Source organism: Chelonia mydas, chromosome 1, assembly GCF_015237465.2.
Source record: "Chelonia mydas isolate rCheMyd1 chromosome 1, rCheMyd1.pri.v2, whole genome shotgun sequence".
In the NCBI taxonomy this organism is placed as follows: domain Eukaryota; kingdom Metazoa; phylum Chordata; order Testudines; family Cheloniidae; genus Chelonia; species Chelonia mydas.
In genome coordinates, this window is record NC_057849.1 from 227,289,173 (window position 1) to 227,311,738 (window position 22,566).

The window sequence follows — 22,566 nt, forward strand, 5'->3', positions numbered from 1 at the left end:
TCTCTCTGTTTTTTAAATTTGGTTTTTTTGCTCAAAGTTTTTGCTGTTTTTAAAAACAAAAAAACAACAACAACAAAAAAACAACAAATTAGGGCGGGCTCCATGATGTTTATACTTAAACAGACTGTTTTGATGTCTTTGGGGTTGTATATGTGCGAGGGAGAATCTGGTCTCCTTGTTAGTAGTAATAATAGTGGAGCTACTGCCGTGCATCTGTCTAATTCTTTTTATTGGCTCTAGTCTGCCGTTGTTTCTGCTATTCTGATGTAAACATTTGAAGATAGGTGGGCATAATGCTTTACAACGATTGGTTCATTCTAACAAGCACCCTTTCCCTATTGTGGTAGTGGTACACCTATACAAGGAGAGCAGACTCTACTAAAAGTAATTATTATAAACCCCATGATTTAATTCCACTATAATCATACAGGTAGGAAAGAGAATCTACGTTTTTTGTCTTTATTTGTACAAAATGCATTTTTCTTACTCTTCAAACATGATTGCAATTCAAAAGGGAAACGCAACCTCCTGACCTTATTTTAGGGGTGAGAGGAAGTAGAGGGCTAAGTGGGGAGGTTCTGGGGCCTGTGCTGTAGAGGAGGTCAGACTAGAATGTTGATCACAATGTCCCCTTCTGACTTCGGAATCTATAAGTGGGAGGGGAGAGATTTTGTGCTGCAGCTGAGGAACCCAGCTCTGTTTCTGTAGCAGGTGAACTAGAGAGAACAATAGAGCAATACAAAGAGCAAAGGAGGCTTGTTGCCTAAAAATAAAGGGGGAAGCAGTCTTTTTTGGAAGGTGCATCTCAAAGTTGTGGTTAAATAAGAAAGACACACTAATTCTGATCTAGTTAAACCAGTGCCCCTTTTTCTCATATGGACAAGGCCTCAGATTATTATGGCATTTGCCCCAGGAATGGGTTTGGTGTCTCACTGCCTCATACTGTAAGCCTCAAAAAAAACCCTCCCTGGGTATGTAGTAAGAGTTGACCATCTTCAGCCTCTTTCTGTGGTCTCCACTACAACAAAAGGAGGTGGCTCCCAGCGTCTCATGTGTACCTGGTAGTAAAATGGAATGTTTTGTTTTATTTTCTTTTTCAGGGAAAAGAACTATGCAGCCTCAGGTCCTGGAGGTGAACTTCAACCCTGACTGTGACAGAGCCTGCAAATACCACCCTACCTTTTTTAATGATGTCTTCAGCACCCTATTTCTGGATGAAACAGATAATTGTCATGTGACGTACGTTGTTTAGGCCTAGAAGGCTTGACCTGGTTATTTGTTTCCTTTACAGATATGCTTAACAGCAATATTTATATCTCAGTTCTATGAGCTGCTTATGCGACTATTTTCCAAAAATGGTAATGAAGGAAAACTTTTATCAGATGAATGGGCATATACTGCACTTGTAATCAGTAGTCTGTGTTTTCTTGTCTTGTTTAGTTCTAATCATCAACTTGTGTTGACTTAAATGTCTTATTAAAGCCCAGAAAAGTATAATAGTAACTGGAGCAATCAGCTGTTGTTTCTTAGGTAGCCTAGTATACCTCATTTGCATAGCAGGAAGTGTTGTACACATTTTCTGTGTCTGCATTAGAATAATAATTTCCTGTATCAAAATGTCTGAGGTCATGCATCATCTCTTCCTCTCTGTGGAATACCATTGTCTTGCAAGCACTAAAATGCTTTATTCCCCAGACTGATGTGAAGCATCTTGCTTTAGGGTTGCATCTGATAACTCCAGTGAGCGAACATTTATGAAGCCTCTTTGTAATAAAGTATTGCAGCAACATGAGAGTTAATTTTTTTTCAATTAAAGGTCACTATACTTTCTCAAAAACTAGTCAGAGCTGCTGTCATCTTTTTAAAGTTGAATGAGGTCTATGAATATATCCCAATCTAGTAGTTTTGGGCTGTTTAGCATGCATGGTAATGCTGAAATTAGATGGAAACTGTAGCTTTTCTGTCACATATCAAACAATTCATTCCTTTGCCACAGCAGTTAAGATTGAATATCATCTGGCAAAATTCTCATTGAGGTCAATGGCAGTCTTGCCTATCTAAGGATTTGATCTCAGATACCAAAATGAATAATGAGCTAATTGGGACTTCAGAGGGGTGGGTTAGGGGCCATTACAATTGCCAAAGGTCTGAAAAGACCTGGAACAGTATTTTATTTTGAGTAAACAATGCAAGAACAAAGGATCCTTTTAATCTTTGGCAATGTCTGTATCAAGAGTTATGGCTCAGAATTTTACCCCTTCCTAAGTAGTACTGGCCAAATTAAACTGTGTGTGCTGAGGAACAGTTAGTTCACATTAGTATTATGCTTTAGCCAAACACAAGTTACACTTTTCTCAAACAAGCTATTGGGCTCACTGTGGGGGTAACTGGGTGAAATTTAATGGCCTTCAGCCTAAATGATATAAGTGTCTCCTAACAAACTCTAAGACTTTAACATCTTATGCTAAACCTTGGGGATGTTTTGCATCACGGATCTCAAACTCAAATCACCACAAGGGCAACATGAGGACTAGTACATTGGCCTGAGGGCTGCATCACTGACCCAGCCCCGCCCCCACTTCACCCCTCTTGGAAGGTGCTAAGCGCTGCCAAACAGCTGTTTGGCAGCGGGAAGCGCCTGCAGGTAGGCAGAGGAGCAGGGACTCGGTGCGCTGGGAGGAGGGGAGCCTGGCGGGCCACAGGAAATAACTCTGGGGGTGCGAAGAGCTTGGTGGGCCGCAGGAAATAACCCCCTGGGCCGTGTGTTTGAGACCCCTGTTTTATATTGTATACATGCATTATTTATTTCTTGAAGTATTATAGCATTAAAAAGTGATAAAGTTTTATTTTTTGATAAACATTGTAACAAAAACTAATCAATTGCAGATTTTAAGCAAAGTGTACAAAGATACCATTTTAAACCGTCTTAATCTGCAGCAATCATAGATAGCTTCTAGCCTTGCACTGATATCAAAGAAGCAAGCAATATAACCAGTTATCTTTCAGCCTTCATGTAGAAAAGGGTTGATTATGCCATAGAACCTTTTTTTTTTTTTAAAAAGCAGATCTTCCTAATCTTCAATCTGAAGAACTGTCTGCCAAGCACTACCACATAATAGTTCTGATTTCTAAGAAGCTTAGTTTAAAGTTGCTTGATATACCTAGGAAACATGGCAGTAAAGGAGAGAGGCAATTTCAGGGCAAGAAAATTAGTCACTGCTGGAAATTGCCGTGGATCTGGGGCAGGTTTAAAAGAGGAAGGTTTAAATCCTAATAGTGTAAGGGAGGACTGGGAAGCATGGTCATAAAAGAAGTAGTAATGTGCTAGCAATAGAGGAAAGGTAAAACTTCCTGTCCCAAGTACCTTGTACAAAAAGTTCCTGTTTCTAGTTCAGCCATTTACAACTCTGTGCCTTCTGGTCTAAGGCTGCAACACTAATCTTGAAGCAGCAGAAACATCTTGTACCTGTCTCCAAGCAGCTAAAGGGGCACCAGCAGCCAGACATCCCTCCAGGGGAGGCAGCTTGCTCTGCTAGTAGACGAGAATACTAGCAGTCTGCTAGTGAAGCATCCAGGTTCCAAGCAGAACAAGTTAAAGGCACTAATTCATCTTTCTGTGACTTCCCCCCCCTGCCCCCTTCAGGTGCTCATTGGATATACTCTTTGGGCGGTGTCATCAGTTCCTGACTGTGCTTTGGATTTGCCGTGGTCTATTTTTTTAGCCAAGTATATTACACTAGTTGCAGTGGCAAGGAAATGGGGAGGGGAGGCAGCTTTCTTCTAGGTTGCAGCATCCTTTTGGCTTTAGCCCTTTTAAAAAAAAAAAAAACACATGGTGTAAGACTAGTAAGTTCCTTATTGTTTAATATGTTTGAAACCTTCCCCTACCTCTCAACTATAATGATCCAGGCTGCAAATTATATTATGCTCTCAAAGTTTATATGCACAAGTATGGGAATTCTTCCTCCATATAAGGCCTAATCATAAACATTTCTAGGCACAGTGCTTTGAAGACAAGACACTGAAGTCAGTACAACAGCTGACAGGAATAAGCACTATGCCAAGTGGTATAAGGCTGAAGGATCAGGCCCGTACTGAGTAAATTAATGTGAGGAGCAATAGTCTGAAAGTCATTAATGGACTTTCATTTCTGGACATAATCAGCCCCCAATTCACATTAATTGCCAGTAATAGTTAAAAATGCTATCCATTAAATTATTTTTTATATGTAATCAACAGCGGGGGCAATAGGAGAGGGTGCAGATTAAACCACTTCATTGACTGTGCTATTAAATTCACTCATGCACACATTCCATTCGGATTGTGTAGTAAGCCAGCATTTGAATGTTGACATGAACACCACTCTGACTGTATTTAGACGAGACCTATTTTTAACTGTCTAATACAGTAAGTACTTCAAGCAATAGTAAAACAGGATTGTAATTTTATTTGGGAAATGCATAAAAAAAATCGTCCGCCTTGATACCTTCTACCAGAAGGTTCTGTATTAAGATTGCTTCTTGTTTTTATTGTCCTTCCAGATGCGGTAATTGAGCACAGAAGCCAAAGTTAACCAAGCTAAATAAGGGAACATCAAATACGCTGCTCTCTTGTTGACATGGTACCAGATGACAGTTGTAGCTGTTGCTGCACCACTAGTGAGTAGGAGATTGACCAACCCCTGAAACAAAAGAAGGTGGTTAGTGGTATTTTACATGCTGCATTTTTGTTAAGACAGTACGTAGATATTTGCACAAATTCAGACTAAACTTTTTTATAAAGAGTTCTGAAACACAGGGGAAAGTACATGCTTAAAAAAACTTAGAATGCCTCTTGCTGATACATGAATGTGTGCAGAGTGGGGTGATCAGTTTGGAAAAGGAATCATTTGCTCTTAACAGGACTGAGCTGGCTTTGGCGACATTTTCATACAAATACAGAATAAATGCAAAAAGCTAAAATTAATGCAACATTCAGCCTGAAATGTCATGTTTTAAATTCATAGCATTCACATCAATAATGCTAAATTAATAATTCTAAAAATTCCAAAAGTTAAGTTTGTGTGTTTGAATTTCTTTACTTCAGTATTTCAGGGATGGTGGATAGGGTGGTCTCCTGCAATTTAGGAGATTGCTTCAAATCCCTGCTGTGCTGCAGATTTCTTGTGTGACCTTACACACGTTAGTGTTCCCATTTCCCCATTGTAAAATGGGGATAATAGTGCTTCCCAACCTCACAGGGGCACTGTGCAGATAAATACATTAAAGGCTCCAAGGCACTCCATTACTATGGCAATGGGGTCATGTAAGTATCTAAGAGAGCTGTGTAGTAAAAGAACCAGCCAAGTAGTTCATAGGGTGGTTTATGTCAGAGACTAGCTCCCCCGCCCCCCCCCCAGGACAGCAGAGAATAATTAGTACTATCTAAAATTGACACTGAATTACGAGTCATCTCATAGTAAATGAATTTTCACAAGAACTTGTCTAAAGGACCCCTAGGAACTTTACCTTGGCATAGCTGTATTTACTTTAGTTACATGAATTATAACTTCTGTTAACAAAGGGTTGGAAAAACACACAATTGAGAGCTAATAATGTAATGACACTGTAGATAAATTATGCATAATCTCGTATGACCATATGAGTAATAAGGGAATTTAAAAAATCTCCTACTTAAGCCAATTGTTACTTTCTATATGTACCAAAGTTCATTTTCAGAATAAAAAATTCCAAAGTCGGTACCTTGTAACTGACGATGTAAGGATACGATGAGACTTTAAATGTCAATATTACTTTACACTTACCCATCCTATTTTGTGAGCTCCAAAGAATATGGGAGTCCATGCCCAATTTAATGCCAGCTGCCCTGCATACAGCCCAAGTGGAACCATTGACTCTTCATTGAAACCTCCCAACTCCTTCCATACCAAGTAAGAACCATATCTGAATAAAATGAACATGACAATACAAGTACTCTGGCAAATTATACAATATAATACGTAGATAATTATAAACACATACTTTGGCAAACTAGGTGACTTTCATAGGTAAGGCAAGAAAATTTTTCAAAGAAGTCTGTGACTTAGGAGTCTCCATCTTATTTTCAAAAGTCACTTAAGAGTCTAAGTGCATTCACTTGCAAGAGACTTAGGCTGCCAAGTGACTTTTGAAAATAGGATGGAGTATCATAAGTCATAGTTTTGGGCTAGAATCCAAAATTGAAGTGCTGATTTATTGTGGAACCTTCAATATGTGGTTTTCACACCCCTATGCTATTCAGGCAAAATGAGAGAGTACATGGTACTGAACCATCCAATAAAAGAAGTAAATAAAAAATTTTGCAGTGGCTACTTTCATTCTTGGATATAGGGGAGCAGATGAACTACTGCATTTTGGACAAATAGAAGTCTGAGTTGAGACCTGAAGACTATAAAGGAAGCAATTGCATTAGTCTAGATGAACTGAATACATTAATAAGAGTTTCGGTAACTAAGTGTTCATTGTGTGGAGTAAAAAGATTGTTATTTCAGAAGTTATATCGGCAAATTTTCAAAACTGGGAGATAATCTGGGGTCAAGTTGAATGAGTAGGTTCCTAACTGGAGAGTGAAGTGTTGGATTTAAATGTCACTTCACCTCCCTCTATTTAATGAAGTGCTTGTCATTTTTAAGGTATTAATTTTTTTTAAACGAGTTAACAGAAGTTAAGGCTGAAACAGGCAAAAAGTGAGGAGAGAGAGCAGTGGTGAATTTGGGTAGTGTCTGCACAGAAGTGATATTTTCATAACCACATTTGATTTCAGAAAGGAGGTGTCAAAAACAATCACCAGAGTGAAGAGAATAGGGGAGAGGAGCTTTTCTCCTGTCAATGAAATCCTCTTGGTACTGGTTACTGGAAGATCTTCCAGAATACAGTTTGCAACTGCAAACATACCAGAATTCTCATTGCAATCCAGGCCCTTTTAATGCCATGGAATGGTGCATTCTGGGATAACTTCTTAGTTCACTGAAGGTAAGACAGGATTACTCAAGGGTGAGGAATATGAAGCTCAAGCTTATTGTGTGCTGAAAGCCTCCCACATAGGGTTGCCAGGCGTCCGGTTTTCAACCTGAATGCCCAGTTGAAAAGGGACCCTGGCGGCTCTGGTCAGCACTGGGGAACCACGACCAATGAGAGCTGCAGGGGCAATGTGCTGAGCCTCCCATGTGCCTAGGGGCTGCAGGGACCTGGCGACTGCTTCCTGGGAGCCGTGGTAAGTGCTGCCGGGACCCCGCTTCCCCTCCCACACCCAAAGTCCCTCCTGGAGCCCACACCACGGCAACACCCTGCCCCAGCCCTGAGCCCCATCCTGTACCCCAAACTCCTCATCCCTGGCCCCACCCCAAAGTCTGCATCCCCAGCCAGAGCCTTCACCCCACTCCTGCACCTGACCCCCCTGCCCCAGCCTGGTGAAAGTGAGTGAAGATAGGGGAGAGCGAGCGATGGAGGGAGGGGGGATGGAGCGAGTGGGGAAAGGGCCTCGGGGAAGGTGTGGGGTGGGGCGGGGGTGTTAGGTTTTGTGCCATTAGAAAGTTGGCAACCCTACTCCCACAACCTGGTTAGCTGGATCATTCAGCACAGAAGTCCACTTTTTTTTACCTTTGCTTTGTAGTTCACTTTAAAGTGTTAGTGGGTACTTGATTTCGGGGCCAGATGAGTATGTATTCCAAAAGACAGTCTGCTCCTTTGTGGTAGTAATTTGCCAGCTGTTTCAATGTAGTTTCATACTGAGATGAAGTCTACATTATAGGTAAGAATGCAAATTGAGTTGTGCACCTAGCTGGGCAATGGGGAGCTCCATATGCAGGCTTTGCTGCATAAATATTATTGAACTCTTAAAAATTCACCCGCACATTTTTAAGCAAGATAGATGCATATCTGCAGCTAAACAATTAAAAATCTAAGACATCCACATGACTTTACCAGAGTTCAAATTCACTCACATGTAGCATGAATAAACTTTATTTTTTATGTGGAAGTAAATAACCCAAGCTTGCATGCTGGCTGTTCCTTTTCTAAGGGCACAATTTGATATGCTGTCAATTTAATCATTATCCTGCCAAACAAATGCTTTTAAAAAAAACAAAAAGGCTTCACATTTCTCCATCACTAGGAAACACCTAGACACAATTCAGCTTCCAGATGATTTGTGAAACTGTTGTTTAATAAGCAGTTGCACTTGTACACAGATATAACTTTGGCTTCTGCTCTTGATCTAGATTTTCTGGCAAATTTGTAAAGTATAGTTCAGGGCTAGCCCCTTAGTTACACAACTCTTTGGGAGTGCTAGAGCTCTGCTAGATAATACCAGTATTGCATGACACAATCCCCAGACTCTTTTGTATGTGTTAAATGCAAATAGAGGAACTGGATTTGTTGGGCACTCTGAGGAATCTCTGTGATGTTATGTATACAGAACACAGTGATCTGGTTTTGAGCATGATTGAGGCTCTGAGAAGAAACACTTAACTCCCCCTGGGATTAGAATCATTGTGATTTGTCATCAAGAATAAGTATGATTAGGACATTAACCATGGGAGGGAACAGAATAACAAAAAGATACTTTCTGTTTGCTTGGGGAGGGGGAAAGGGAAGGACACTATGTACTGAGCTGTAAAAGACTAGAAGTTTTTCACAAAAGAAGAAAAGACCAAAAGGGAGAGAAAATGGAAGGAGTGAAGGTGAGTGGAAATTAAGTGATAAGGCAAAGGCAAGAAGAGACGTGATTCAGCATTTGTTTTTATGCGTATTGCTTCACTAACAATATTTTGCAACAGAGAACACTAAAATTAAGGAAATTTGTAGCATCCCATCATAACGACTTACTCTTAATTTTCTAAAAAAGTTTTCCTATTTGGGGCTGAACTTTCCAGACTTAATAGGCAAAAAGTGTGCAAATTTGAGGAAAATCCCTTCCGTTGTATTTGAGTTATAGAAGAGTTGGGCATTGTAGTAGGTTTGTGGGGAAAGAGACAACTCAGCTTCAAAGAAAAATTACTTTCTGCAGGGATCCCCGATAATGCAACTATGGCTGAACAAAAATGCATTAAACATGGCATAGGGCTAGTCCTCCATAAAGAAGATGTGAAACAAATTGCGGGGGCTGAGTGTCACTTTGGAGCGTGGTCATTGTGCAAGTTCTCGTAGCCTAATGTGTTCTCCCCTCATGTGACATCAGTTAAGGAGGCTGGGAGAAAAGGACTTTCTCTTGCTGGGCTGTTCCTGGGACAGTTTGTGTGAGGGAGATCATACCTGTCTAAAACACACAAAACAGTCCAGAAAAAAATCTACTTTACAAATAGTTTAGCTATTTTTAAAATGAGATGGAGTGATTAGAATATTTTTTTGCATTATGCTTCAGCTTTTCTTTTAAAGTACCGATAGGTCTGATATTTGGCCCAACACACTTGCATCATTGCATCCCTTTCATCATTGCCATTTATTTGACAGTAATAGCCTAAGCTGTCATCAGTATTTTAGACTAATTCAGTTAGAGGGCAGCAGATTGTATCAGATAATGTGACCCAGATTAAAAGCAAGGGGTTTTATTAGTGTTTTATAAGACAAGGGTTATAGATTCCAGTAAATTTAACTTACTCTTTACTGGAACAATCCAAATCTCAATCCCTCATTTATTTACTCATACAGTTAATTTTAGCTAGAAATGTCAGAGGACACATATACGGGCGGGAATGATTAAAAAACTCTTTCAATTAGTCAGCACATTACTTCATAGTTCTATTTCTCTTATTGGGGCGGTCAGAAGCAAATCAAAAATTCCTGCATTTAATACACCTCCCTTGTGCATATGCATAAAGGGCAGTGTTTCCTAAGCAAGTGCTTACCTGTTGAACATTGCAGAAACAACATTGTCGCTCTTATAAATTAATGTAGCATATATATATGCAATAACATAGCTAACTAACGTTATGCAATATGATTCTTTTTAACAATCCAGCTTTGCTACTGTACATTAAGCAACCATCAGACTAGTTAAGTGTATATACACAATATAAAAGACATACCCCATTGCTGTATACAGAGTTCCCCAGACAGGGCCAAACATCCAGTTAGGTGGACGCCAGGATGGCTTCTCAAGAGATTCATACCATATAGGGATCTCTCTCTTTGTTATCATGCCTCCCAAAAACCCTCCTGTATGGGGCAAGAGTGTGAAACCAACAGCCGGGGCCCACTTCGGTACCATTTCCAAGACAGATGCTGAATCTGAAACAAATCCCAAACACCTGAATGTTTGTTTGCAAAGTGAATTTTTTAGAATAAAACTCTGGCCAAACACTTTCAGATTAAACAGACTTATTTAAGAGATAATTATTGTACTACTTAACTCTTCTTCTAGGGCCTGATCTAAAGCCCATTTAAGTTAATTTAAAGACTCCAGGCTCACAGGCAAGCTGGAACACCCCAAGGATTCTTTTCAGTTTTTCTTTTATAGGCAGTTTTAATCTGATGCATTGTTTATGATTCTATCAACAAAGATTTCTTGATCAATTATTCAGTCAATCACTGCACCCAATACACTGCTTCCTTACTCATTCATATCCCCTTCCTTGAGCTTGCTTAGCAGAGGTTACAGGTTTAAAAACAAACATCCATCTTAAATAGTCTCTCCAATTTTCTGGGGCTGATCCTCAGCTAGTGTAAATTGTTTTAGCTCCATTGATACCAGCTGAGGATCTGCCCCTATATGTTTATCTCTCCAGTCAAAAGGCTTCAGTCTTGTCAGGTGCTGAACATCCACAATTCCCTTTGAGCTCAATGGGAGTTGTTGGACATTAGTGCCTTGCCTGATCAGCCTAAAAGAGACTCTCAAACCCATATTTGGATAAATGTCAGTCATTCACCTCTTACCCCAATTGCTTGTATATTGGTGACACTACTAGTTTTTCTTGGCATAGCATTTTACATAGATGGACGGTTTGATGACAAGATGCAGAACCCTTAAAAAAAATTTTAAAAGTACAATTTACATAGTGCGAAACTGCATTATCCCTCAGTTTATTTATTCATGGATGAAAATATGTGTATGTGAAATTCACCCACGTGCAGAGGGTCAGCACAAGGCTTAGGACCAGTATAAGCCCTCCAACCAACAGTGGGTATAGGCATTGGGGGTGAAGTTTGACTGGTTGCCCTAGCTACATTAGCAAAGCAAAGGTAGCATTAAGAGTAAATAAATAAGCTGGAAAAGCTCTACCCCAAGTTTTGTGGCCAAAAACCACCTGCTATATACAATCCGTATATAGGTTGCCAAAATAAGGGATTAAACACATACCAAAAAGGATAAAATAGAAAAGACAGATTTTGAAAGCATAGTAGCCAAGTGCATGCAACCCTTTACTTTTATTATTTGCATAGGACTATAATCTTGCCCAGTGCTTTACGTGACGTAGAGTAAGATATAGTCCGTTGTTGTAGCTGTGTTGGTCCCAGGATATTAGAGAGAAAGATGGGTGAGGTAATATATTTTATTGGACCAACTTCTATTGGTAAGAGAGACAAGTTTTGGAGCTTAAATAGGGTATGTCTGCACTGTAATTAAACTCCTTTGGCTGGCCTGCGCCAGCTGCCTCAGGCTCACAGGGCTCTGGCTAAGGGGCTGTTTTAACTGCAGTATAGACATTCAAGCTCGGGCTGCAGCTAGGTTTGCCAGGCATCTGGTTTTCAATCGGAATGCCCAGTCGAAAAGGGACCCTGGCAGCTCCGGCCGTTAAAAGTCCAGTTGGCTGCCCCCAGAGGGGCAGGCAGAGTGCCTACCCAGCTCCACATGGCTCTTAGGAAGCTGCCAGCATCTCCCTCTGGCCCCTAGGTGTAGGGGCGAGCACGGGGCTCCGCATGCTGCCCCCGCCGCAAGTGCCGGCTCTACATCTCCCATTGGCCGGAAACCTTTCCCACAACATGTCTTTCAAGATCCATGAGTTGTGCACATGCCTATCACAACGTGTGGTGTACCTCATCCAGTGCACTAAATGCCCCAGAACAACTATATGGGTGAAACCAGACAATACTCTACATTGTCTCACATGAACACTCTCACTACACTCTCACATGAACTCGCCCAGAAAAATAAGACAAAAACACCCTATCACCTGTGGGTGAACACTTTTCATGAAACGATTGCTCTATATCTGACGCGAGTCTCAGACCTCATTCTCAAAGGAAATCTATACAACACCTTCAAAGGATGAGCCTGGGAGCTTAAATTTGCAACTTTGCTAGACACTAATAACCATGGACTGAATACAGACACTGGATTCATGGCTTTTTACAACAATCTGTAACCCACTAACAACCCCCCTCCCAGCAGCTCCCCCCACTTTCTTTTTCTCACTATGACTGGAGCGGTATTAACAGGACACTTCACTTTGAATGGTCCCTTGTAATTTTGTGTTTACTACTGATGCTAAATGACGTATCCCACCTTCTATTTAGCTGTGACATTGAGTATGTTTCCCAGACCTGAAGAGGAGCTCTGTGTAAGCTCGTCTCTCTCACCACAGAAATTGGTCCAATAAAAGATACTAGCTCACCCACCTTATCTCACAAAATAAGAAACTAATCCTGAAGAACGGCTACAGAGAGTGGAAGAGGGGACACAGAGGAATAACAGGATACTGAAGGTCAGTGAAGTAAGAGGAAAAAGAAGAGCTGTGAAAGTGCTAAAAAGAGAGAAAATAAAGATGCAGGGGGTGATTAGTTGTTTCAGAGGCAAGTCAAAGAAATGTGTCTCTTTGATTTGTTAGGGACCTTGGTTAACATGATATGAATGAGTGAGAGCAGAAGCCAGATTGGAGAGGATCAAGGAAAGCCCTGGCAATAGCTGTAGGCCATACAGACAAGGATTTTAAATGCAACGGGGAGGGGGACGGATAGACTGGAAAAGTAGCTGGGATTGAGAGAAGAATTTTTTCATGAGTGGGTAAACAAGAATGTGCCATTAGCCTGAGAAAGAAGCCAGAGGGGGGAGGATGTTTTGAAGATAAAAGAGAAGATGGAGAGAGCGTGCATGCCCAGGAACGGATAAGAGACACAAGGGAGTGGAAGGGTTGGAGGTGGAAAGAAGGAAGAAATCGGAGCCAAAGTCTGTGCACAAGAGGAGGGGAGAAGAAAACATCCTGCTGAACAGTGTCAATTAAGTCTTTGATGGAGGAGGGAAAGCTGGGAAGAGAGTTAAAAACCTGTCCTGTGTAGTTTGTTGCTACAAGTATTGCTGTCGTGCCTCTTCCCTAATATATTCTATATGCAGAGTTCAAAACTTATTTTTACCAGGTCGTGTTTTAAATGCAGCACAAGAATTGCAAGTTCTCACGTTGCTGCATTACTTCTTCTTAAATACCCCTGTGGGAGAAGTCTCTCTATTGAAGCACATACTACTTCTCAGGAGTATTGGCGACATGAAAGTGACACAGTGCTACTCACTTTCACTATCTAATTCTACTGGGACCCAGGGGAGTGACTATCTGCAGGACCAACAAGCTCCGCTGGGAACAGGAGCTCCTAGTAGTTGTAGAGGATCAGACCTCTGCTGCTTTTACAGAGTAATTTGGAAGGAGGCCACTAAGAAGGTGAAAATGATTGTGATCCTATCGCTCTGCTCTTCTTATGGTCATTGCTGGGGAAACATGGGGCCCAGTTCTCCACTGCCCTGCAGTTTGTAGTTACTTGTACAGTGGATGTAAAATGATATCAAATCAGAGCTGTAATGTTTTGCACCCTCGGTAAGTGAGTACACAAAGGACAAGTTAGTGGAGAATCTGGCCCAGTATGTATAGGAGCAGCAATACAGGGATCATTGTGGAATGGGGGGGAACAGGAAATGAGGGAAGACACAAGACCAGGAAATATCCACAAAACAGGAAGAGGAAAGATGTGCACAAACAGAGGGGGAGGAGGAGAGAGAAGGAAGGGAGCGCTGCAGTAGTGGCAGGACATAATTTGGGATTGATTTTGGTGCCCCGCCCTTTGGGCTAGTAATACTAATTAGTAATTATATAGCACTTTTCAAACAGAACTCAAAGCTTTTTGCAAGGGTTAGTAAGCTTCTTTATCCCTATTTTCAGAGCTGTCCCTAGGGAACGGCCAATCGGGGCAACCACCCTGGGGCCCTGCGCTTCGGGAGCCCCACGCTTCAAGAGGAGGCGGGTGGGGGGATAAAGTGATGGGGGTGAGGAGCAGTCCCCGTACCAACTTCCCCCCAGCACCTCCTGCTGGCCAATCAGCACCTCCCCATCCCTCCCAGCGCCTACTGTTGTTCAGCAGTTTTGCAGCAGCTGGAGGAACTGGGGTGGGAGGGGAGAGGAGCGAGGGCACAGTGCGCTTGGGGGAGGGGCGGAACTGCGCAGGGAAGAGGTGGTGTGCAGGTGGGGCCTTGGGGGAAGGCGGGGAGTGGGGGCCGGGCCTGGGCAGAGCCAAGGGGAGCACCCTCTGGCAGATAGAAACTCGGCGCCTACGTCCCCGGGCCCCGCACCCACCACAGGGACAGGCCTGCCTATTTTACAGAGGGGATACTGAAGTACTGTGACTTGCTCTAAGACACACACCAAGTCAGTTGCAGGATTAAGATTAGAATTTAAGTTTCTTAACTCCCAGCTCCAGGCCCTGTCAACTACACCACAACCATCCCTAGATGTGGGAGCACTATAATTCAGGTATTCAATCGCTGGGGATTAGCAGCTGGTACCAATCTCCAATGAAAACCAATGGCTGAGTGAAAGAGCAGCACTGATTGATTTAGGAAGCCATGTGCAGCCCTCCATAAATGCTCCATGTGGGCCTTTAAAATGAGAACAAGTGAGTGAAAGGAGGGAAGTGGGAGGGGAGGGATTCCCAGAGACACTGTTCCTGCAAAAAAGAGTAGAGCTGGAAACAAAATGAAAGATTTGGAAACAAACCAAGGATGAAAGAGAGGAATAATGCACAACCAGGCAGAGGTGATAAGAGAAAGAAGTAATGCATAAAATTCAAACGTGGTGATCAGAGGAGAAAAATATTAAAAGGCCCGATTCCAGAAAACCTTATTCTTAGGTGTCTCCCTTACATGAGTTTTCCAGTTGTAGGAGTTTCTGTTACACAAGAGTATAAAGAAGTAGCTGATGCTTAGACCTGAGATGTGTAAGCACTGGAATAAATTGCCAAGAGAGGCTGTGGAATCTCTATCATTGGAGGCTTTTAAGAACAGGATAGACAAACACCTGTCAGGAATTATCTAGTTATTATGTAGTCCTGACTTGAGTGGAGGGCACTGGACTAGATGACCTATTGAGGTCTCTTCCAGACCTACACTTCTAGGCTTCTACGTTCTCCTACCACACACCCCATCTTTGCTCTAGATTTCTTAACACCATGACAAATTAAGCAAATCACATATAAAGCAGAATCTGCATTAGTTCCAAGTTTTCCTGACTTCACTTTTAGGGGAATTAAATGGCTTTCAGTTGCATTACTTTAGTTTCCTTTTATTTTCAGAGAGGAAACCAGTTATAGAGCTTACAAAATGCATTTCATAATAGCTGCTTGATAAGGAGTGTTTTCCTTTTAAAAAAAAAAAAAAAGTTCAAAGTGGATTCAGGCACTATACTTGTGTTCCGTGTTATACAGCACTGAGCATAAGGAGTTCTGGTCCATGACTAGGGCTCCTAGGTGGCTTCACAATACAAATACTAATAACTAATAATCCACCTGCTCTTAAGTCTGCAGACCTATTTTGTGGTTAAACAATCACATTTCCTATTTTGTATGATGTTTTTCTCATCCTTATTCCTGTGCGAAAGACCCACACAAACAGGGGGAAATGACTAACAGGGTATTCTCCAGTAAATCACTTTGTTGAAAAAATAAAAAGTTAAGGCTAGAAGTGTTTCAAGGGATTCCATCCATCACCTAGAAGGTTACATTTTTCTTTACAATTTTTTTTTTTTTAGTTCAAAAGCCTGGAAGTAAACAGAGAGGAATCCATCCAGTTCCCACACTACCATATAAAACTTTTAATCCCTATAACACCAACCACTCTTAACTTTACCCCATTATTTGTTCTGTACTGGAAATATGCAGTTAGATGTATAATATTTAAAGAGTATATAAAACTGTCAGATCTGACCTTCTCAGAGTAGGGTAAAGTATTTTTATTAATTATATTAATTATATTTATTAATATAATTTGAATGATATTTGCTATTTGTAGCTTTGTATCTAAACCTGGAAACTATATACCTTTTAACTATGGTGTAGCAACTAAGTCTGTCACCTTTTTGTACTGAATAATATTGTAGAATGGGTTAGTGATTTTATAACCTCCAAGTAAATTTGTTTTTTGATCTTTATATATCTTTGCAAATGTTAGATGATAAAGCTAAGGCTCAGTGGGTGGTGTAAGTTAATTGAGGTGATATTGACGGATGAAAGATTATATATAGTAGAGAGAAACTGGCTGGATCTTTTAACTATTCATTTTCTAGACTTAATGGGTGGGGATTATTTTGTAGTTGTAGGACTTTGTAAACAATATGTGGGTGTTGAGTGAATTCTCTTGAAACACTTTAAACTTGAACAATACTCATTTTTTTGTTTCATTAGTTGTTTTTTTTGTTTGGGACTTACCCTGTTTTGAATAAGTGCCAAAAGCTTAACCTGGGATGGTATTATGTTAACAGAAGTAGAGGCCTGCTATAATGGACCCTATGAGAATCACCAAAACAGGGGTCCCTTCCTTAGACTTTAGCCAGTCTAAAGCAGATATGGGGAGCTTGGTGGGAGGAAAGGTACACCTTGGAATAGAGGACATTAGAGGGAATACCTCTCATGGTTGCCTGTATCTCCCCTTGCATGCCTACCCTTGGTCCCCTATAGCTCTTATCCCTCATCTTCTATTCCCTACTATTATCCAGCCTCTCCCAAAGCTTCCCCATTCTGAGACCAGGAGCATGGCTCTATGTTGCCCTTTCATATCCCCTATCCCAGCCCAAAAAGGAATCCTACAAAAAGTGAAAACATGGAAAAATTGCTAAGGAGGAGTACAAAAGAATAGCACAAGCAGGTACGCACAAAATCAGAAAGGCTAAGACACAAATTAGTTGCACCTAGCAAGGGACAGAAAAGGCAATAAGAAAAGGTTCTTTAAATACATTAGGAGCAAGAGAAAGACAAATATATGGTTGGCTACTTAGTGAGGAAAGAGGGCTAATAACTGATGACATCAAAAAAGCTAAAGTTTTTGAATGCCTATTTTGCTTCAGGTCTTCACTAAAATGATTAATGGTGATTAGATTCTAAACACAATTGATATTAACAACAAGGGGGAAGGAATACAAGCCAAAATAGGGAAAGAGCAGATTAAAGAATATTTAGAAAAATTAGATGTATTCAAGTCACCAGGGCCTGACGAAATTCATTCTAGGGTACTTAAGGAACTAGCTGAAGCAAGCTCGGAATCATTAGCTACTACACACCCGCCCCAAACAAACCCACTCTCCTGCTGGTAATAGCTTATGTAAAGTGATCACTCTCCTTACAAAGCTATTACCAACAGGAGAGTGGGTTTGTTGGGGGGGGGAGAGAGAAAAACCTGGATTTGTGCTGGAAATGGCCCACCTCAATTATCATACACACTCTAAGGAGAGTGATCACTTTACATAAGCTATTACCAGCAGGAGAGGGGTGGGGGGAGAGAAAACCTTTTGTAGTGATAAACACCCAGTTTTTCATGATTTGTGTGTATAAAAACATCTTCTGTATTTTCCACAGTATGCATCCGATGAAGTGAGCTGTAGCTCACGAAAGCTTATGCTCAAATAAATTGGTTAATCTCTAAGGTGCCACAAGTACTCCTTTTCTTTTTGCGAATACAGACTAACACAGCTGTTACTCTGAAACCTAAACAAAGAGAGTTGTCAAAATGCACAAAGTAAAAAACAAATCTAGATAAATGTTTTTTCTCACTTATAATAACCTTAGATGTTATCTGTAACAATAGAAGGAAACAGCACTGTAAATTTAAGTTGGTGGTATTTATCTAAGGACAAAATGTGTGCAATATGATATGTAGGTTTGGAAGGATTAGATTTTTATTGGTAGTATACTAAACATCGATTTCACTGTGCACATACACACCAACAACAAAAAAATCTATCAAAATGTATAGATAAAATAAGAAAAATACTGTCTGAGAACTTTAGAGTTTGATTTAATGAGATTTACTTTGTATATTTTGACATGTGATATTGACAATGTGTTAACTGTTATAATGCTTTAACTTTTTGAATCTGTCATTTCCATAGTTATCATCTGAACCCTCCCCATAATTTTCTGCAACTCTGAACATTTCAATCAATAAAAACAAAAATTCTGAAAACCCATAATTTTGCACAACAAAATGTAAATCAATAAAAATTGAAAAAAGCTTAAACATCAGTATTATCAATAAATTTAAATTCTGTCAAGCCTAGACTCTCAACCTTTCCAGACTCCAGTACCCCTTTCAGGAGTCTGATTTGTCTTGAGTACCTCCAAATTTCCCCTCACTATAAATCTACAAAATCAGACATAAAAATACAAGAGAGTCACATCACACTTACTGAAAACTTGCTGACTTTCTCATTTTTACCATCTAATTATAAAATAAATCAACTGGAAGATAAATATTGTACTTAAATTTCAGTGTATAGTAGATAGAGCATTATAAACAAGTCATTGTCCGTATGAAATTGTAGTTCGTACTGACTTTGCTAGTGCTTTTTATGTAGCCTGTTGTAAAACTAGGCAAATATCTAGATGAGTTGATAGACCGCTGTGTACCCCCAGGCTACACCCTGGTTGAGAACCACTGGTTTAGTTGATGTACTTCTGTGACGTTTTGTACTAGCTGTACACTTTCAGGACATACTTCATTCCTAGATTTGAGCTGTACTATTCATGCCTGGTAGTCATTAATATGTGAATCACCATCACCAGATCTGTGTCTGATTGGATGAATTATAATCTTTTGGGCAGCCACAAGCAGAAATAGGTAGCTTTGCCGCTCTGGATATTTGGGTATTTGACAGCAGTGAGGAGTCCAAGAGGAACCCTAGGCTGCAGATTGACTTAACAACCTGAGAGCAGATGCCCTTGATAATGGGGGATGTTATAGGAGAAGCAAGTTATTCAAAGCATTTGTCTTATCCCACCAGCATTGCTTCAGTAGGGCTTGGGTTCAGCTTTAGCCAGTTGCTCTTCATCCAATTTATCTCAACTCAGCATTGAGAAAGAGGGGAGAAGATGCTGTTTATATTTCATAAAAAAAACAAGCGTAGGGCTGGGTGGTGTCCCTATACCAGAAGTGTGCAAACTATGGCCCGCAGGCCACATTCAGCCCACGGGACTGTCCTGCCTGGCCCTTCAGCTCCTGGCCAGGGAGGCTAGCCTCCACCCCCTCCCCCACAGCCATGCCAGGGATAGTCAGGGGACAGGGAGCGGTTGGATGGGGCAGAGGTTCTGGGGGGGGGGGGGGGGGAGGGGAGAGAATGGGGAATGGGGGGGGGGGGTTAGATAGGGGCTGGGGTACCAGGGGCGGGGGTGCTGGGAATGGGTGGTCAGGGGATAAGGAGCGGAGGGGGGTGGGGGGGTGGGATGGGCCAAGGTTCTGAGGGAGGCAGGGACAGGGCATATAGGGGGCAGGGCCCAGGCTGTTTGGGGAGGCACAGCCTTCCCTACCCAGCCCTCCATATAGTTTCGCACCCTGATGTGGCCCTCGGGCCAAAAAGTTTGCCCACCCCTACCATATACTAGTGTCAGTTCAGCCCCTGTTGTCTCACTGACTCCTCCAATGACTTCACTTAGATGTTGAATAAGATGAGGGGAAGACTGAGATTCCACATTATGGGATTCCATGGAGGAGGGTTCTGGGGGAAGAGTAATATTTTCCCATAATGATGACCCTTTGGTCTGAGAAGATGATCTGGCCGTATTACTTGCTATTCCGATTCATTTTCACTCCACTGAGTTAAATGACCCCATTCCTTTTATTAAACTGCTCTACGAAATGACTCACTGTTTGATGTTTCATAACACCAAACCAACGCCAAATGATTACACAAGCGCAAATGCAGGTTTGCATACTTTCACTTCTTTTTCTTGTAATATCTCCATTTGGTGCTCACTTTACTAAAGTGTGTTTCACTTTAGCCTTTCATGAATTCACTCCATTTCATGACATATAATCAGTCAAGAGAACACAAACAAGCATCCTCTTTTTTCCCCTTTAGGTAACAGGCAGAATAAGCTTGAAGTACATATAGCAATTTAAGTAATGCATTTCCTCTCTAATAAAGCTCCACTAGTTTAAAATCATACTCAAACTATCTTGACCTACCTGGAAAAGCAAATATTGACAATATGAAATTCTGGATTTGAGAGGCTGGAATTCAAGGCCCCCATGAAGCCAAATGAGATAGGAACTGGGACAGGGAAGAGGAGTAACACATGCAATAGTCCACTAGCTAAGGCTTGATTCATTGCTGCTGGCACAGGAGCCAAACTGCCCGAGAGGTTTTACTGTGGTAGGGCAGCTTAAAACTACTGTGGGTTTTAGCACCAAAGGCTGAATCCGTGCATATTCTGGCTCCCTTGGTCCCATCCTCTCCCTATTTGACACCACCCGCTTTCTGTGCTTTGCTGGCCAGCTCCAGGTGCCACAGTAGTGGGCATTTGCACTGCTATAAACCCCCTTCTGGAGGTATTCTGCCACCATGGTGCTACAATCCAAGTTCCACTAGTGGAAGCCTGTATTACATAAGGGAAGGTTACTAAGCAGTATTTCCCATCCACTGGCTAGAACCAGTGATCCTTCCCAACTGTTTTCTTGTTGTGTTCATATAAAAATAAAGAAGAGAGAAAGAAAAGGAAACTTTCCTGAACATTTTAACTGTAATACTTCAAATGATAGCAAGCCCCTATAAATTAATTGTTGATCCAACGAGAACATTATTAGCATACATTTTATAGCATTTGTATTAACAATTATCAACATGTCCCTCAAACTATACTATGTATCCATCCGGAATCATTTAACCCAGCACTGAAATGAAGCCACCTCCAGTCTGTAACTCAGTAACCAGGAAAATGAAATGTACATAACAGGCACGGCAACACTGTAGGATGGATAAAGAACAGGAGAGAGAATCCCCTTACGAAGAGGGCTGTGGGAGTAAGAGCATGCACACACACCCTTCCCCTCCCTGAAAGGGGCATTGCTCCCAGCATTTAAGCAGTGTGGTCTGCACCTGCCAATGGAGTGAGTGCAGGGCAAGACACATTGTAAGGATCTCTCCCCAGTTCCCATAAGATGATCAGAAAACACACAGCAAATGTTAAATTTGGCATAGAATCACAACAGCTCTCCCTCATTCACCCTGTATAACCGAGCTACGCTAACATGGAGCAAATAAAGTAGCGCTAGTAATAATTAACACCCCCCCCCATCTAGGCATCCAACGAAGTGGGTATTTATTATGCTCCCATACGTCTGTTAGTCTATAAGGTGCCACAGGACTCTTTGCCATCTATGGTGTATCTCACCTGAGAATCTCCAAGTACTTTATACACCGTTAAACAGGCCTCCCAGCACTGCTGTGAAGCAGTCAAGAGGACTGTGTTTTACAGATGAACTAACCACGGGTTAAGTGACTGGGCCGAGGCGAGGAATCCCGCCTTGGCTGTATCGCTACTAGGCAAGGCACATAAGCAGGTGCTGCTGTCCCTGCCGACCCGATGCTGGCTGCAATATGTGACACTAGAAGACGGCCTCCGTGTTGCCACCCCCAGCACTGTGTGGCACCCTGGGGCTAAGCCCTCTTGCTGTTACCAGTGTCTCGTCGGCCACGAGGTGTGGTATAAGGTGCCACTTCCCTCCACCCCTGCTGCTACAGCCAGGCCGATCGACTTGCACAGGTGACACCCTCCCCTTGCTCCTGCGGCTACCGTGCTTACTGAGAGCTGCTTCCCTTCGAAATTAGCCCTTTCCGCCTCCCCGCGCCTTAATCCGGAGCCACTGACGGAAGAGTCTGCGCCGCAAACTCATGCCCGGGGAGAGACTCACCCGCTGCAGCGGCCCGCAGCTCGGCGAGGCAGAGGAGAGCTCGGACCGAAGCCGCGGCAGGGTGCGGCGTCCCTCCTACGCGCAGGGGGACCGCAGGAGCGGCAGCGGCATGGCAGTCGGGGGCGGAGCTGGGTGCTTTGGTGGCGGCCCGGCGCGGGCCAGCTCCAGCACGCCCTGGGGGAGGAAGGGGGTGGGTGGTTTGGGGAAGTCATTATGTGAGGCTTTTGTTGTCGTTGTTTGTCTCAAGTCTCTCCCGCTGCGGGAGGAGGCGGAGGAGTTGGCAGAGCCGTTTACTGTATTTGAAATTTCAGCGCACTCATAGGAGTGGCCTACCCTACAGGATCGCACAGCTCCAAGGTTAAATGGTCTAAGTTACTGAGCCCCTTTGGTTCTGAAATAGGTTAAGGTGCCCACGCTATCCAGGGTAAAAGGGTCCAG

General features: G+C 42.1%; 2 protein-coding genes across 6 annotated transcripts in view; one reads left to right on the forward strand and one right to left on the reverse strand.

Moving 5' to 3' along the window:
* The window catches only part of TTLL12 (tubulin tyrosine ligase like 12), a 61,855-nt gene extending 55,530 nt beyond the window's left edge, over positions 1 to 6,325 (forward strand). The window contains exons 14-15 of one of the 3 annotated variants that reach the window (XM_037914873.2): positions 1,101 to 1,239; positions 4,542 to 6,325. In XM_037914873.2, coding sequence (XP_037770801.1) covers positions 1,101 to 1,239; positions 4,542 to 4,554 — 152 coding nt within the window. In that variant the 3' untranslated portion in view covers positions 4,555 to 6,325. Of the gene's footprint in view, positions 1 to 1,100 lie in introns of all 3 variants that reach the window. The other 2 variants (XM_037914884.2, XM_043538102.1) reach the window with 2 other exon arrangements.
* TSPO (translocator protein) lies at positions 3,631 to 22,285 on the reverse strand. 3 transcript variants are annotated; one of them, XM_037914898.2, is made up of 5 exons: positions 22,129 to 22,285; positions 10,064 to 10,265; positions 5,804 to 5,942; positions 4,487 to 4,681; positions 3,631 to 3,810 (listed from the first exon to the last, which is right to left on the reverse strand). In XM_037914898.2, exons 2-4 carry the CDS (start codon positions 10,243 to 10,245, stop codon positions 4,508 to 4,510), a joined length of 495 nt encoding a protein of 164 aa, XP_037770826.1. In that variant the 5' UTR covers positions 10,246 to 10,265; positions 22,129 to 22,285; the 3' UTR covers positions 3,631 to 3,810; positions 4,487 to 4,507. The 3 variants fall into 3 exon arrangements, with proteins under 3 accessions (XP_037770826.1, XP_037770836.1, XP_043394044.1); XM_037914908.2 differs by having other exon boundaries at positions 22,020 to 22,147; XM_043538109.1 differs by lacking the exon at positions 22,129 to 22,285 and adding an exon at positions 21,609 to 21,847.
* Positions 22,286 to 22,566: the final 281 nt, after the last annotated feature.

Coding starts and splice junctions, on each gene's coding strand:
- TSPO (XM_037914898.2), bottom strand. CDS start 10,245: ATGGTACCGAAGTGGGCCCCGGCTGTTGGTTTCACACTCTTGCCCCAT. Junction 5,943..10,063: donor ACTCTGTATACAGCAATGGG/GTATGTCTTTTA, acceptor CATTTTATTCAG/ATATGGTTCTTACTTGGTAT. Junction 4,682..5,803: donor GAGCTCACAAAATAGGATGG/GTAAGTGTAAAG, acceptor CTTTTGTTTCAG/GGGTTGGTCAATCTCCTACT.